We start from the raw sequence: 18,166 nt of genomic DNA on the forward strand, positions 1-18,166 counted from the left end.
ATCTGGCTTACTGTAGAGCCGCTTTGTGCCAATGTCGATATGAATAAAACTGAATTTAACTAAAACGCCTTCACTGCGAATGACAGGCAGACAGGCCACACCCCCTTTTACTTTTATTGACTAACACATTGCTGAACACTTAAACATCACTAGAGAGATGATTTAACACTTGGTTACACTGACATTAACTCAGTCACGATCATTTCCAGTGATACAAAGTCCCAAACCATCAGCTTCCAGCATGTTTAATGTTAAAAATGGGGTTCAAGAAACACAACTGCTTGCATACATCAGTAACAAAGATACACCACCGAGAGAAACACCCGACTTTTGTTTCTATTTACGACGCTGTTCTCGACATGATCGTATCGTAGCGCAGGAAATGCCGGCCCGGCGTTTGAGCAGATATTTTCAATATTTGCATGCACAGATTTCAGGAACACGCTCACCATCCTCTGGCTGCACATCACCTCCAGCAGGTCCAGTAGTCTGGATCCATCTCTGAAATCGCTAAACAGGTCCAGCACGGCCACTGGAGGCCTCCTCTGAGGGGGGGATAAAAAAGTACACTGGTTAAAACTAAATGGAGAGACTAACTCTAGATTTAGGGCAGTCATGTTGAGACCAAAATGTCTTTTACAAGCGAGCCTTGGTCAAGAAGACAGCACAACAGTTCAGAAGCAGGACATAACAAACAATACATATAACAGCAACCACACTGAAACCGTTCCGTTATAAATCGATTCGAAGAGATTTGAGTCTAGATGTGATTAAACGCACAAGAAATTCCTGTAAGTCACTCCATGAAAATGAAAGTCACGACAAGAACAAAGTGCATTTCATGTTTTTATTTTGTTTTGCAGCTCAGAGAGAGAATACTCCACTGTGTCGCACTGAAATTACGAAATAGTGAAATTTCACACTGAAATAAATAAATATAAAGATGACATTTGTGACATCATGTGTATATTTATACACCTCAATAAAGACATGCTGCTTTACTGAGATCAAGGTTTGGTATGGGATTGAGTGTAGCTAACTCCAGAATTATTGGCACCCTTCATTATAATAAATAAATAAATAAATAAATGGCCATCACATACAATAAGTGATATTCAGGCACTTTCCAACTTTATTACAGATTTTTATAAAACTTGTTTACTATGATCCTGATTGTTCATCCTTATTTTCTCAAGAATGATCATTTGTTTGCATTTATTTGACATATTTACAGTCAATAACTGCTATGTTTCTTTAAGAAGGAGGAAGGCAATACAATCTTTTTTTCCATTATCATGAAGAGTGCCAATAATTCAGGAGTTAACTGTAGGTTAATATAACACTGAAGTAGTGTGTGTGTGTGTGTGTGTGTGTGTGTGTCTAACTCCTGTTGCTGTCCGTCTCTGTATTTCATTAGGTTATATTTACCCTCTCCTTCCCCCCCGACACTCCATGCAGTAATGACCTTTACTTTAGAGAGCAGGAAACAAAACATTACACTTAGAATTGTTACAAACGGGGGGGAAAAATCTGAAAATGTTTGAAAGTAACGTTACAGTCATTTAGAAACCTACTTAAAAAATACCATTTAGATATTATTCTGTTTTTTTTTAAAAATATATCACAGAGCACTCCAGACACGGTGCTCCCTTCTGTATTGACTTACTAGGAAATATGACCCCACCCCCCCACCCCAACCACACACACACTCTCACTTCAGTGTAATGAGGTTTGGGATAACGTGTTTGAACTTTCACCCCCTGACCTCACCTTTGATAACTGTGCATTTACCCAGTTGGTGAAGGTTCTCTTCTGAATCTGTTCCTGCTCCACTGAGGAAAGAAAATGAAAAAAAGTTTGCACATTAAAACAACTGTAACACAAAAAGGGTTTTCCTGGGAATTATATTATTTGCATGACTAACTAACTTACAAACAAATAAATACTGCCAACCAAAGAATACAAATTTTTTAAATATGTTTTATTTCTTAATTTCGAAACCATGAAAAACCTGCTTTTTTTTTATCCTTGTTCCATCTGTAAAATTCATTTGCTCACATCCACAAATATGGAAGTTTCCCCAACTGAGAAATAAATAAATAAAAACGTTAATTGAGACTTTATTTCTCACAATTGCGTCTTCTCCCAATTCTCACTTTTTTTCTTCGCATTTTTGAGTCAACGTCTCACAATTCTCACTTTTTTCCCTCCTAACTGCAAGTTCATGTCACACAATTTGGACTTTATTTCTCGCAATTTGGACATGAACTGGACATTTACTGAGTTACAAAGAAAGCATTCATCGTTCTCTATAAGCAGGCTATATAAGTAGACACTCGTCAGCTAGACAAGACAAGGAAAACCAGACACTAGCACGCTCATAACCTCGTAAGTTAGTCACAATGTAAATACTGCGTCAAGTGTGAGTAAAAACGTCGCAATTACCTTACCTTACTAACCCCGATTTAAATAAATGGATTAGTTAGAAATTGAGTATGTCCTATTTTTCCCCGTTAAATGTAATCAATCAGTCGAGAAGCATCTGAAATCTGCTTCTTTATTTTGCATTTCAGTCTCAGAAATAAAAGTACCAAGCTGTACGTTTTCCTCATCTCTGGAGCACTACCATCCGGGGATTATCCTTTGTACCTTTAATATGAGAAGACACACTCTGTGTATCTTTAACTGTTTTTTAAAGTAAGACTTTAAAAGGTACATCAGTGGTCCTTAAGGTCCGATTATTCACATTACAATGTTTTTAAGGAAACAAAGAATGACCTGGATGGGTCGCCGAACCATCGCAAGGCACCATGCACAAGCACACACACACACACACACTCGCACTGTGTAACTTTTAGAGTGCAGAACAACTCTGTATTCGAATCCTTTCTCTTTTCATCTTGCACAGAATGATACCACATTGTTCAAGTCATGCCGTTTTTGTTTCTTTCCTAATCCACTTTACCCTCATAAATCTCTGCAAAATCAGTCAAGTCCTGAGCCAGGTGCAGATTCTCCTTCACAAGTTCATCGGCTTCCATCCTCCCAAAATCCACTTCCTGTCCTTACTGAAGCTCTTTAACATGCTCAGCTGTAATCCTAGACGTGTAAACCTGTCTCCTTCCGGCTTTCCAGACTCTCATGCAGGGTTGCTCTCGAACCGCTCCACCGAACTCAAGGCTTCTGGTAAAGAAACTCACAAAATGCTCTGATCACTTAAGAACTCACTATACTTCAGGACTGATCTTTTCCTCTCTGTTACACTGAGAGAACTCTGAAAGCATCTCTCTCTCTCTCAGTGCTGATATACATGATCACCCTCACTATGAATAACACTCTCCAGATTTAATCCAGGAGGTGCCGCTTACACCCGAGGGATTCATGGTGTGGGAACTAAACCGTAAGGGCTAATTTACTTCATTTAGGGACTGCACCAGAAATTTATCCACGGCAAGTTAGCTTTCACTTCGCATTTAAACAGAAGAGAAGAAGGTCAGCGTTGCTAACTGTGTCAAACCATATCCTCCTGTTTGCTTTTTTTAAAGCCCTTGGCTCGAGCGATGCTGTCTCACGATAGCAAGCTGGCCGTGCTCCAAGTAACTCGAGCGTGAGAGAAGAGACGAAGCAGAGATGCACAAACCCGTCCGCACAAAAAATCCAGTTTTCCTGTGTATGCTGAAGATGTCTAAACCGCTGGTAGTCCATCTGTGAGCATAACAAAATAAAATAACCAAAACAGGTATATGAACTGACCTTGTAGCAGTACATGGACGTCATCAATGTCCAGCGGGAGAGAACCGCGCTCCACCACTGGGTCCTCCGAGGTCCTCTCTGATGCCATGGTGACCTCAAAGGGACAGACCGAATAGGATCTCCGCTAACACATGGCGTTAACCTGAGGAGATGATTCAGAGAACGTAGTCAATAGTGGACTTATTCTCACTTCTATCCATGTAACGATAATTATTTAATCTTTTATTGTGGGCCATGAATCAGCAACGCAGCATGTAAGGAATAAAAGGCATCAGGGCGAGCTATTAAAGGAAAATAATCCACGACAGGGTGGTGTGATGCAGCCTGACACATAATGAAGCTACTGCTGCCACCCTGAAGTGTTATCCCTCTTATACGGCGGAAATTTCCCGACGAATACGAATTTTTTTAATGTATTAATGAATAAACACCGGATGCTTTTTATTCATTTTTAACGCTGAGAAACATCCATGAAACAAGTTAGTTCCTGTCAGCTCTTACATTACAGCAGCTATAAACAGCCATTTACAGCTTATAACCGTTTATTCAGAACGCCCGAGGTCGTCCGTTACTACAGAAACGACATCGCATCAAAACAAGCTCATGAACATAACCCCGCAGAGCTACTCCGTGAGCCATGCTGTGACAGAAAGTTGACCGACACGTTCTGACCAATCAGATTTGGGAACTCAACAGGGCTGTGGTTCAAACCGTACATCCAGCATTTCCAGTGTATTCAATCGTTGAAACTTCGAACGTAGACTCTTCATAAATAATGCTTAAATGAATATCGCACTAGCTCTCAATTATCATCGTTTTTAAAAATTCTTACAATGTTTTAAGTCATTTTAGTTCATACATCGCAAGAATTCACCCCTACGGATTAGCCAGCTAGCATCACGTGACCTGAGGACATATTTGCCTTCCGCTGATGGTTAACCAGAAATTACGACGTTTCTCCACTCACCACCCGCAATTAGTTCCTGTTTACTGTTTGGAAGAAAAACGAACCATGGTTTCATCTTATCCTGTCACACACGACCTCTCGTTAAACATGTACAGAGACATCACGAAGAAAAAAAAAAGTGCGTAAGGAAGTACGTAGCTAGTAGACTTACAGCGGTTAAATGCCAACGAAGCTAGTACGAAGACGAGCACATGACGTGTAAATCAAATACGAATACTTTTTTTTTTTTTTAAATGATGTGCATAAATCGTAACTACAACCGAAACGAGTGACTCGCTAGCGTGTCTCTGCTAAATGAACATGGAGGGGAAAAGGTCAGAAATATATTTATCTGTGCTGGAAGATGAACAAGAGAGGTGACCACATTAGCAGCTGTGGCATCTAGAACATCAAGGACAGTACACAATAATCTGGCACGCACGCACACACACACACACACAACGATGCAGTAGTCTGACTGAAATACATTTTAATTACCTTTTAAATATCCATCGTATTAACTGTCAAAATATACGCATACTACTGGTCGCTTTTTTCTTTCTGTCTTTTCTGTTTTTTGTTGTCTTCTTGTGCCGTATACGGTACGTGTCGCATTTCACGCTGTTTGTTTTCTTACTGTTTTGAATTAATTTGTGTTTGGTTCAAGCATCTACAGAGTCTCAAAAAAAAACACTTTTGATTTACAAGTGTACAAAAATAAGAAAAAAATCTTTTATTTGTAATCTGTAAAAAAAAAGAGAAAATAATTAATTAATTATACAATTTAATATCAAATCAGCATCTTCCTGTCAGCTTGTAATTAAATTAAAAAAATTTAAAAACCGACAACACGAAATGATCTCTCGATCTCGCTCAGAAAATCAGAAAAGTGCATTGGTTAAAACTCATCACAATATCAATATGATTTTTTTCGATCAGTACAACACAATAGTACACAACACGACAAATAACAATTAAACATTCCCGTTTTTAAACACAGATTGCTCAATTAACCCTTAAAAGGGCACAAGAATCTGTTTTATTTACATACTTTCAAATTCAAATAAACTACTCCACTATTATTTTTTCAATTAGGAACCTAAAGCGACATCTGGATTTCTGTAAAGCGTCTTCGCGCCAGTGTCTGTGGCTAAAAAAACCTAAAAAACCTCCATACAAACAAAACTGAGCAGAATTCACAAAGTAACGACAGAAGAGTAAATTTTTTCCAAACTTATTAACTCTCACACTGAATCATGAGACACCAGGGAAGAAAACAAATACATAATCGATGCGTTAATAACGTTCTCGGCTTTATTATATCCAACGACGGATAACTGTTCGTCTGTAAAGTACGGTTTCCTTAAAACGACAACTCCAACGGCGATCTGTAAGATCACAAACACCTGACGCGTAGCAGAGGGCCAGAAAAAGCCACGTGACCTCTGACCCTGCAGAATGCCAGGAGAGCAAAGGCCCAAAATAGCAGCAACAGCGAGATGAGAAGAACGGGCAAACGAAAAGTCACAACATAGCAAACGGTATCTGTTCTCCAGAAATTAACACTGCACATGATAAACACGGCGTCTGACGATAGAAAACACACACACACACACTTATTATTATTATCGTTATTTATATTATAAGAATCGCACTGAAATATACGAAAGGTCCAATATAATTACGTTTATCGTCTTTATCATACTGTATATAAGATATACATTACGATCTAGTGCATATATAATATCATAAGTTTATTATTACTATTATTAGTAGTACTATAGATCGAGGACTTGTTTTACTCCCCGGTGTCACGTGATTCAATGTCACAGTGAACATAACTGAATCATTCAGCATAAAACTATTCAGAGCTCAAATTAAAAGTCTAAATCCAAACCAGTCCGAATTAACACCTTACAGAATAACAATTAATAAGTTTCCTGGCAAATTCCTGTAAAAACTACTTTAATTTTTAAACGTCACTCATTATAACACGACTTGTTTGTTTGTCTTAATATACTCACACGTCGTGAAAAAAAAGTCCGATTAAAGGTATCAAAGTTTCCAATTTCCAATAAACACGAACTGCAATTGCTGCTGTGCGCGTGACACCCGGCCCCCCTTTTGCCCGCAGCCGCGCGCTCACAGCGACTGACTCACTACAGAAAGATCCGATGAATCGATTCCATGAGAGTCGATTCGGGAAAAGAATCATTCTAAAGTTGCGCCCTGTTTTATTGAAGCCGCTTTTTGCCACTTTAATAACAATAAGTATGGAAAAATAACGACAAACACGTCTTGAATGAATGACTTCATCTAATAAATGATAATAAATTGATCTCGTAACGATGTTTATTCAAAATTATGGTTGCAGAAGAATACACAAACATACACAATTCTAAACAGAAAAGTTAGATTTAATCCATCACAGCACTCAAAGTTTCTCAAATGACTCAATGTCTCATTATAAGTTATATTTCCGTGATCGTTATTATTATTATTATTGTTCTCTATAACTGTTGTGAAAGGCGTCTAAATTAATTAATACATTAATTTAAACTTAATTGTCGGTTGTAAGTTTTTGTTTTAGCTTTCTACACACTCAACGTTTCTTCATTCAAAATGACACCTCTTATATTATTACTATAAAGCAAATGGGGGGGGGGGTTTGTATATATTTGTTTTATTTGTGTATATTTGTACCAACAAATCATCCACTTAAACAGTCAGTCCATCGCCCGCTGTGTTTATGCTAAGCTAACTTCACAAACGAACACTATTTCGCTAAAAAATTCTTCTCAAAGCTCTTACTTACATGAGATACACGGGCAGCGTGGATAAGCAGGCGTTAATTATAAAGCTGCAGGGGTTTAACGGGTTCAACATGTTGAATTTTGTGTAAAAATTCGTTAATTCCTGTTTTATTTTTGAATTCTTTCACACCAACAAACAAACACAGGTGCGCGCGCACGCGCGCGCGGAAAGAGTGAGCCGTAACTGCAAGCGGCCTCAAGAGGGCAGCGCGCGCGCGTGTACAGCCCTGCGCGAAAGTTTACACACCCGTCGGTTTTTGAGTGGAGAATGTCAGAGATATCTAGACCTCTTTCTTTCTTTATTACGCTTTTTTTAATAAAACAATGGGATTTCACGAAGTTAAAAATGAAACGTCGATGTGTTCTGCAACAAGACAACAAAACATAAGTGTTTTATAGAGTCAAAGGGCGGGGAATTATTCACATAATTCATTAAAAAAAGACATCTATATAGTTTATATATGTTCATATATACAATTCGAGCTGCAAAAGTAATCAAATAAAAATGTAAATATTAATATTTGAGGTTAAAGTATATAATGATTAATAAACATCACAACTATCGTAACTTGATTCATTTAACAGGTTTGGTTCAAAGATCCGAATCAGTAAAGTGAATCATTCGTCACTTCCGCTTTTGGGGTGGTTCGTGTTGGAGGATGAAACTCGAAGCGCTCTTTTCTAAATATAACCTCAAACATTTTTAACTTGTTTGAGGTTACTTTTTTTTAAAAGTGTCGATGATTACAATAATAATAATAATAATAATTATAATAATAATAGATTCATGCTGTTGAATATTAATTGTGAACCACAGTGACACATTCACAATAATGCAAAAATGTTCAGATAAAATGTAATTTTTTTTCTAAAACAACTCTTAATTGTCCTTTACTAAGACGAATAGCCTCTTGTTTGATTTTAGACTATGCATGTTATAAATATTACATGAAAAAATACAGATGTTTTGTAAGTCCCTGGGGGAAGGGAGGATGCTTGGGAAAGAAACAAAAGAAAGTGATGTACATGGTAAGTTTTGCACTCAGTGTAAATTAGTATAACGACCGGAGATATTTAGTGATTTCATGTGTTGGTGCAAGTCCTGCTTCAGGACTCCTGTTTGTTTCAAATTCCAGATGCATTATATCACACGAACAGCAAATTCATCCAGTCCAGTGCTAATTCAGTTTGACTTTAACGACGCCTCTTGGTAATTCTAAGACTGACAGAGATATTAATTTAGCCGGATATGTCTTAGCTCGTCTGAGTCCTGAGGTAGGATAATAAAACTGGTACCAATATCTCTGTCTCCGAGCGTGTCTCACTCTGTGTAGACGGATGGATGGATGGATTAAAGTATACGACGACGTCTCTTCATTTTTCATGCTGTTAACTCAGAACACAAATTGGGTTTCTTTTTCCTGTTCACTAAGCCAACGGGCGAGGCCCCAGTACCTGAGACAGACGCCAGTAATAATGCCAAAGGGGAGGATTAATCCACAATCCCCCACTCACACACACACACACATACATCTAATTGCTTGGAAACACATTACACCATGATGTAATGTCATTGATGAGACTGAGACAGCCCTTGTTATAGTTTGGATGTGAATATTAGTCTCATTTTATATAAATTGCAGCTCTGTCAGGTTTCTGAGTCAGATGCAGTCAACTAAAGCGAGTGTAGACAGCTTAAAATATCCACGAGAAGCCGAGCAGATTGATCAGAAGAAAAGCGAGTGTCAACTTTCATCCAGGACTTCAATGGCCTTCATAAGATTTCAAACTCCACGGTAAGAAGATGATCTTTATTTCTAAACTTAAATCATTTGTAATGCCAAAGTACATAATTAGGAAATAATGCACAATCGGGCATGCTGTTATAGGAAAATAATCAACGACGGGATGAAGTGTCTGATCCTGGAGTGTGAAATTATTCCTCTTATACAACAGCGATTTTCCGACTCTAACAGATCGTTTTTTATCCCTTTATAGTTATGTTTAAAGTTGTGGAATATCCAGGAAACAAGTTAGTTCCTGTTCTTACTTGCGTTGTAGCAGCTATAAACAGTCGTTCCTTCACCAGCCTTGTCTCTTGAAGTTGATAAGACAAAAAAATAATAATTCAGCTCGTCATATTACCGAGAAAGCGCAAGGCGTAAACTCCCCTGTCCTGAAAACTGACACTGGAGACTCCTTCCATAAATGTCTCCTTGCAGAAACCTTCAGCATATCACACTTTTTTTCACTACTTGTTTAATCATACATCCATTCATTTCCTATACCGCTTATCCTACAGGGTCGAGGGGAACCGGGAGCTGGTCCTAGGGAGCATGGGGCACAAGGCGAGGTACACATCCATCACACACATTCACATGCCAATCAGCCTACCATGCATGTCTTTGGACTGGGGGAGGAAACCGGAGTACCCGGAGGAAACCCACGCAGCACGGGGAGAACATACAGACTCCGCCCACACAGGGCAGCGGTGGGAATCGAACCGCTGATTTTTTTTTTTTGTTTAATTGCTAAATCTGTAACAATTTAGTGTGTACACTTGTCATGTGACAAGTTTGTGCTTCATCTCACTTTATGCAGTGAAATTAACACCACATATTCTCTCTCTCTCTCTCTCTCTCCCTGTGTGTCTGTGTGTGTGTGTGTGTGTGTGTGTGTTTACAGGCTCTCTGCCATGTCTCTAAGCTGTGCCGTGGTGTGTGTTTTGTTGTGTTTTTCTCACTCGAGTCACGCGCCTGCTGTGAATCTCCAGCGTTTTATCGGCTGTGCTGTCAGAGAGTTCACCTTCCTGGCCCAGAAACCAGGATGTGGGAGACTGCAGATCATCACCGACGCCTGCTGGGGGCGCTGTGAGACCTGGGAGGTGAGAAACCACACACACACACACACACACACAGTTATAGGATAGACCTGACATAACCTCAGTAATGTGAGTTTCCAATTTCCTAATCATGTCCTAATAGTATACACGGTTAGTTAAACAATATTAAATCTATTTCATATTTTTGACCTGATGATGATCTGAAGCGCAGGATCGCAGGATAGCTAGTGGATAGTGGACTTGTCCTCCGGAACCATCATTAAAACGGCACGTTATCACAAGGGCACCGTTACATAATTCCGCACTCTTGTAGAAAACCATTAAGCGTGTCTAGAATCGGTCCCTCGTCACCTGTTAAGCTATTAGGAACGTTTATATGGTTTAATTAACACTACATACCATCAATACAAAACCCCCAGAGACCCAGAGAACCCTGTTATGACTTCCAGATCACTTCTATCTCGACTATTTGCATATATTGGATCATAATAAAAGCCGGGACTCACCTAAACATCTGGATATTTCAGAAATACGCGACTTCAATTGCTTTATTTATTCACGCCCTTTCACAAGAATAATTCCAGGGTTGTGCGTTAATATTTTCAATGCGTAATTCGTGGTTATTGCGATACATAAATCAGCTCTCAAAGAAATCTCAAAGCATATATTTGCGTATATTTGCCTACGGTACTTATCTAGTGTAAGATTCACCATGAAAGGTGCAGATTAGTGTACCGTATTTAACGCATCAGTGCTGAATCGACTGAAGCTGAAGTGTAATTTACACTCGCATCCGAGCAAAGGAAGAAAAAGCCCCGTCTTCGGATTGTCCACCGCTTCTGAATTATCGACTGCGATTGTAATTTTACGAGGTCGCGGTTAAAAGTTTTTCCTTTAACCCAAATAATTATTCACAAAAAAAAAAAGAGAAAAAAGTCTAACTCAGTTAGCGGCGGAGCTATTTTCATGTATATAAATATTCCCGGAAAAATTTTACTCAGTAAAGTTAACGAGTCGTGGAAATTTGACGAAGGAATTATTTCTGATCCAGACCTCCTCATACGTAATGTTCTCACATCTCAGAGAGTGCAGTAATTACGTTTAAATGACTGCACTAACTGAAGAGATTACTTGGAAACTGTAAGCCACGTTCATCGTTAAAGTGACCAGTACTGGAATAAGAGAAACAGCACATGTGTAATAAAGTGCCAGTATTGGAAGTCTGTAAGGCACACAGCCATCCTTAATCGCAATTTGGTGTGCTCGTGTGTGTGTTATTGTGCTTTCCAAGAAGTGAAGTGTCCCCCATTTCTCGAACACTACAGCCCTATTCAGACCGGGTTAGTTTCACTGTAGGACGTGGTGTATCTCTGGAACTGTAGCTTCACCCAAATCCGTCATGTCAGTATGGTTTGGAAAGATGACGTCATCTTTTACCTACTATTAAGCAAACTGTATAATAATAATAATAATAATAATAATAATAATATAGAGTGTATCGCACCTGAATTGGCGCATTGATAAAGATTCAGTTACATTCTGTGGGAAAAGAGGTTCTGAACATTTTGGCTCTTTTCCATCGTCTCTCGCCAAAACCAAACCAAACCAACACCAAGTCAAGTTTAAAACGCGGGGCGATAAAACCCAAACGACGCTAGCATTAGAGACGCGACATATTCAGGAATGTTAAAAGTTATTGAGTCCTTAGGACAGATACAGGCTACGGGACATGTTTACGGTCACGTGACTGCTCGGACAACGCAGTCCGATTGTCTGATTCAGCTCAGACAATCGGACTGCGTTGCCCGAGCAGTCACGCGACCATAGTTCCACCTCTCATGTCTGTCTCCATAGAAACCGATCCTGGACCCGCCCTTCATCGAGTCCCGTCAGCGAGTGTGCACTTACAACCAGACCCGACTCATCACCGTGCAGCTGCCCAACTGCTCGGCCGGCGTGGATCCGTACTACACCTACCCCGTGGCCCTGAGGTGTGAGTGTGGCGTGTGTGTGACCAGCACCACCGAGTGTATCACCTCCGTCTGAGAGAGCCAGCCAGGAGACTCGCTTTCCGTCTCTCTTTTCCATCTTTCCATACCTGCTAAACCAACAACGTGAATGAAAATATATCATTATGATTGAAAGTGAATCATCATGGTGCTGTGTGTTGATGAGAGAGAGAGTGAGAGAGAGAGAGAGAGAGAGCGAGAGAGCGATCCCATCGAGTCTATCATCAAATACTTTACTAGACAACATTACAGGCAGGATGTATTAAAGGTGCGGTATGTAATATTTAAAAGTATTTCAAGACCTGTAACAGTCTTCCCATTTTAAAGACACCTTAGCGAGGGTGTGATTAACGAAATTAGATTTCAGTGGATCGTTCTAGATACTTCATTAGAGGCTTCTGTTTACATCCTTGACGTTCTGGCCCTGAAATTAGCTTCACCTCCGACCAGAGCAAGGAAATGCACAAGCTGTATGTAGTTTGAACCGAGCAGATGAGATCAGCTGGAGCGATCGTGAAGGCTGCTCAATGTTTCCTTCAAAGTTGCAGTTCTCCTCGCAGGCACTAGAGGGCTCAAAATAATTACAAACAGCTCCTTTAATACATTTTGTATCATGTACTGCTATCAAAATGGCAGAAATTCAGACCTAAATCTTGCACTAATGCAAGCTTTAAAACTATTAAAAAATTTGGACCCCCAAGTTTATGTTACTTTATTTGCAGTGCTTTTCGGTGTTTGTGTCAAAATTTTTATAAGACATTAAATAAATGCTTTTTGTTTGCTCACGTCTAGAGTCATGAGCATGAAACAATACACACACACACACACACACACACACACACACACAAGCAGTTGAAAGTCCAAATATAAAAGCGTGTTTTTGTAGCAAATCTAAAAATAGCAGTGTTTTCTCGCCTGATGTTGAGAGAGGTAATGAGTGATATTAGTGAGAAAGAAGAGAATAATGCGCATTAGACAGAAGCTGGTGTTTAATTACGTACTTAAATAAAGCACGAAAGCTGGCGAGCTCACGCAGTGACACAGAAACGCAGCCAGTGCTTCATCTCTTCAGGCTTTAGGTGAAGAATATAACTGATCAAATCACTCATGACAGTGCTGTCTCCTTAGGCAAGCAAGCTTGAGTTTATTTTTTGCATGCGCGCACACACACACACACACACACACACACACACACACACACACACACACACATGAAAAGATCTGTCAAGAAAAATAAAACAAGAGCCATGAAAAGAATCAGCTTTGAGCCATTTTGATCACTATTCTTCACACACTCACTGCCATTTTAATTGCTCGTCCGCTCGCTCACTCGTTCACTTATTCACTCGTTCATCGGTTTATACGCCTGCGTAACTCGCTCGCTCACTCAGCAATTTCTTCCCTCACCGGTCCAAACTCTCACTACCTCACTTATTCCGTCATTCACTCACTCACTCAACTATATATTCACTCATACATCCCTCTTGACTCACTCACTCCTTCACCCATTCCGTCACTTATACTTCCGCTTGTTCACCAACTCATCCACTCACTCACTCACTCACTCACTCACCCTCTCACTCGCATACTTGCCACTTCATTCACTCAATTATTCACCCATTCAGTCTCCTATATGTGGACACACTCATTTATTTCCTTACTAATTCATTGATTCACTCGCCCACTCACTCGCCCACTCATATCCCACTTTCACTCCCTCACTTTCACTCACCCACTTTCACTCCCTCATTCATTCACTCCTCCCTCCCTCCCTCCCTCCCTCACTCAGTCACTCAATCATACTCCCACATTGTTACTACCTTACTAATTCCCTCACTCACTCACTCGCCCGCTCATACCCCACATTCTAACTCCATCACTAATTCACTCATTCATTCCCTCACTCACTCACTCACTCGCCCGCTCATACCCCACATTCTAACTCCATCACTAATTCACTCATTCATTCCCTCACTCACTCACTCACTCGCCCACTCATACCCCACATTTTAACTCCATCACCAATTCACTCATTCATTCCCTCACTCACTCACTCGCCCGCTCATACCCCACATTTTAACTCCATCACTAATTCACTCATTCATTCCCTCACTCACTCGCCCACTCATACCCCACATTTTAACTCCATCACTAATTCACTCATTCATTCCCTCACTCACTCACTCACTCACTCGCCCACTCATACCCCACATTTTAACTCCATCACTAATTCACTCATTCATTCCCTCACTCACTCACTCGCCCGCTCATACCCCACATTTTAACTCCATCACTAATTCACTCATTCATTCCCTCACTCACTCACTCACTCACTCGCCCACTCATACCCCACATTTTAACTCCATCACCAATTCACTCATTCATTCCCTCACTCACTCACTCGCCCGCTCATACCCCACATTTTAACTCCATCACTAATTCACTCATTCATTCCCTCACTCACTCACTCACTCACTCGCCCGCTCATACCCCACATTTTAACTCCATCACTAATTCACTCATTCATTCCCTCACTCACTCGCCCACTCATACCCCCACACTTTAACTCCCTCATTCATTCACTCCTCCCTCCCTCAGTCACTCAATCATACTCCCACATTGTTACTACCTTACTAATTCACTCACTCACTCACCCGCTCATACCCCACATTTTAACTCCATCACCAATTCACTCATGCATTCACTCACTCACTCGCCCACTCATACCCCCACACTTTCACTCCCTCATTCATTCACTCCTCCCTCCCTCCCTCCCTCACTCAGTCACTCAATCATACTCCCACATTTTTACTACCTTACTAATTCCCTCACTCACTCGCCCGCTCATACCCCACATTTTAACTCCATCACCAATTCACTCATGCATTCACTCACTCACTCACTCGCCCACTCATACCCCACATTTTAACCCCCTCATTCATTCACTCCTCCCTCCCTCCCTCCCTCCCTCAGTCGCCAATCATCCTCCCAGATTTTTACTACCTTACTAATTCCCTCACTCACTATCTCACTTCTTCTCTTACTCACACACTTGTCACGTCACTGATCACAACATTACTGTAACTTAAAATGGATAAAAAAGAAAGTACAATGTCTTTGAAATTGTGTGCACACTGCTGCTGAATAAGAGGAGTAAAAGAAAATAATAAAGTTGGACACGGTAACAGTGACTCCACTTCATGACACCGCCCCGTCATTGATTAGTTCCCTATAGCGGCATGACACTGAGTGTGTTGTATATAAATGCTTCACTTGCGTTGCTCTGTAAGCTGAAGAGGAGACAGAAGAGAACATTGCTATTCGCTAACCAGAACCGGAGGGTGAAATACCTGCACAGGCTCGACGCAGTCAGCCAACACAGGGCCGCGGGATATTTTTCTGGTTTAATACTGTTTAAATAAATTCAAGCCGTCTTTTGAGTTCTGCGCCGTTTTGCTTGAAAGCTGTCCAAATGCTTCTCATTGCTAAACCTTACCTCTGGCTGCATTCAGGCACGGCGTAAGTGACAAAAGTACGCCGTCTCTGTCGGATCAGTTCCATGCAATTAAGCGTTAAATGAAAAATAAATTCACCAAGTTTGGAATGACACGTGGCGAAGGAGACGGAGGAGAAAACCTGATTACTGCAGAAAGAGCAGCTGGGCGCTAACGACTCACATACACACACAGACAGAGAGAGAGAGAGCGCGCGAGACAGAGAGAGGCAGAGAGAGAGAGCGCGAGAGAGAGAGAGGCAGAGAGAGTGAGAGACAGATAGAGATAGCGAGAGAGGGACTGAGAGAGAGGCAGAGATAGCGAGAGAGAGAGAGCGAGAGAGAGAGAGGCAGAGAGAGACAGCTAGAGAGAGAGAGACAGATTGAGAGAGCGAGAGAGAGAGAGAGCGAGAGAGAGAGAGGCAGAGAGAGACAGCTAGAGAGAGAGAGACAGATTGAGATAGAGAGAGCGAGAGAGAGAGAGGCAGAGAGAGTCAGCTAGAGAGAGAGAGACAGATTGAGATAGCGAGAGAGAGAGGCAGAGAGAGCGAGAGAGAGAGAGACAGAGAGAGACAGAGAGAGAGAGAGAGAGACAGATTGAGATAGCGAGAGAGAGAGAGAGCGAGAGAGAGAGAGCGAGAGAGAGAGAGGCACAGAGAGACAGATAGAGAGAGAGAGAGGGGCAGAGAGACAGATAGAGAGAGAGAGAGGGGCAGAGAGAGCGAGAGACAAAGAGAGAGAGAGAGAGATTGAGATAGCGAGAGAGAGGGGCAGAGAGAGACAGAGAGAGACAGAGAGAGAGAGAGAGAGACAGATTGAGATAGTGAGAGAGAGGCAGAGAGAGCGAGAGAGAGAGACAGAGAGAGAGACAGATTGAGATAGCGAGAGAGAGGCAGAGAGAGCGAGAGAGAGAGAGAGAGACAGATTGAGATAGCGAGAGAGAGGGGCAGAGAGAGCGAGAGAGAGAGACAGAGAGAGAGCGAGAGACAGAGAACAAAACATACAATGCCAAAAATAACATGGGACAACTAAAGATAGAAAGATTCAATCTCTTCTGTGACTGTATTTCCTGGAATACATGATCTCTTGGTCTTCTAGGAGCAGCTCTATATAATATCATCCATCCATCTCCCGTACCGCTTATCCACATGGACCTGTATGTTGTGGCTGCGAGGCAAATGTGCTAATGTGCTACGCCACCGTGCCCTGCTATATGTTAAGGTTTTGTCAATAATTCTGCAGTTAGGAGAATATTAAGAGAGGTCACACTGCTGCTGCTTGCTTACAACAATCTTATCAAGTCAATCACAGTGTATCAGCGTTAAACGCCGCTGTGCAGTGACGGATGGGTAAAGACGAACTTCCGGATTCTTTATGCAGTTAAAAACACACACACACACACACACACACACACACACACACACACACACGAATCCTCGAACCGTTTGTCACAGAAGACCCGAGGTTCTCCGCTTTCACGTTCTCCTTCCTCCCGCCCACACGCCCTGTGACGAGACTTCTCCAGGAGTTTCCGAACTAATTTCTATCTCGTCTTCATTATGAGGCAGGAGGGACGACGTTTTGCTGCAGGAGAAGCTGCGGAATTAATCCGCTAATGAGACGAGCTGCAGCAGATGAGTAACTTCGTCTATCTGCTCGGCTCCTCGCGCTCGTTTAATGTTTCCTAACGAGTAATAAACGTCAGGGGGAAACGAAATAAAGCAAAAAAAAAAAATGATAGCGTTACACGGGGAATGGGTGCTATGGGGCATAAAGTCATTTTTTGCTCTCAAATACTCAAGTATCATTCCGTTTATACACAATATATACACAAAAAACTAAATACATTATTAGCGTACAAATTACAAATGAATCAAAATGTAAAACTACAAAAAGATTGTATAGCATGGCTTAGTCTCAGATTAAAAGTGTAAGAAGGTTTGCAGGACAGTGATAGCATAGAAGTAGACATGGAGAGAGACAGATAGCAGAGAGGACCAGGACGCACTGGGCTGCTGCCATGGACGAGAAGAGAGAGAACGTGTAAGAGACAGGAAGAGAAGGAGATGGACGCAGTGAGGAGGACAGATAAAGAAAGGAGAAACAGAGAAAACACAGGAAGACAGGGAGGACATCGGAAAACATTCATCTGCCGAGACAGACAGAAGGAAGAGAGACAGACAGGGGGAGACGGGGGGGGGAGAAAAGAGATAAAGAAAGGAGAGAGAAGATAAAGGAGAGAAGATGGAGGAGACTGTGCAATAAGGAGAAAAGGGAGAGAAGGGGGGAAATGACAGACCAAAAAAATAG

The 18,166-nt window shown here is 41.2% G+C and overlaps 2 protein-coding genes across 2 annotated transcripts in view; one reads left to right on the plus strand and one right to left on the minus strand.

Moving 5' to 3' along the window:
* Nucleotides 1-4,112, minus strand: part of syne2b (spectrin repeat containing, nuclear envelope 2b) — a 99,004-nt gene extending 94,892 nt beyond the window's left edge. Inside the window, 3 exon segments of the mRNA XM_053620149.1 lie at nt 450-545; nt 1,771-1,832; nt 3,754-4,112. Of these exon segments, the coding sequence (XP_053476124.1) occupies nt 450-545; nt 1,771-1,832; nt 3,754-3,841 (246 nt within the window). The 5' untranslated portion in view covers nt 3,842-4,112.
* A 5,710-nt stretch (nt 4,113-9,822) lies between these two features.
* gphb5 (glycoprotein hormone subunit beta 5) lies at nt 9,823-12,450 on the plus strand. The gene is made up of 3 exons (XM_053619891.1): nt 9,823-9,865; nt 10,198-10,396; nt 12,209-12,450. The coding sequence occupies exons 1-3, from the start codon at nt 9,849-9,851 to the stop codon at nt 12,398-12,400; spliced, it is 408 nt and encodes a 135-aa protein (XP_053475866.1). The 5' UTR covers nt 9,823-9,848; the 3' UTR covers nt 12,401-12,450.
* The last annotated feature ends 5,716 nt before the right edge of the window (nt 12,451-18,166 follow it).

This window comes from Ictalurus furcatus, chromosome 3 (genome assembly GCF_023375685.1).
Source record: "Ictalurus furcatus strain D&B chromosome 3, Billie_1.0, whole genome shotgun sequence".
NCBI classification, from domain to species: Eukaryota; Metazoa; Chordata; class Actinopteri; order Siluriformes; family Ictaluridae; genus Ictalurus; species Ictalurus furcatus.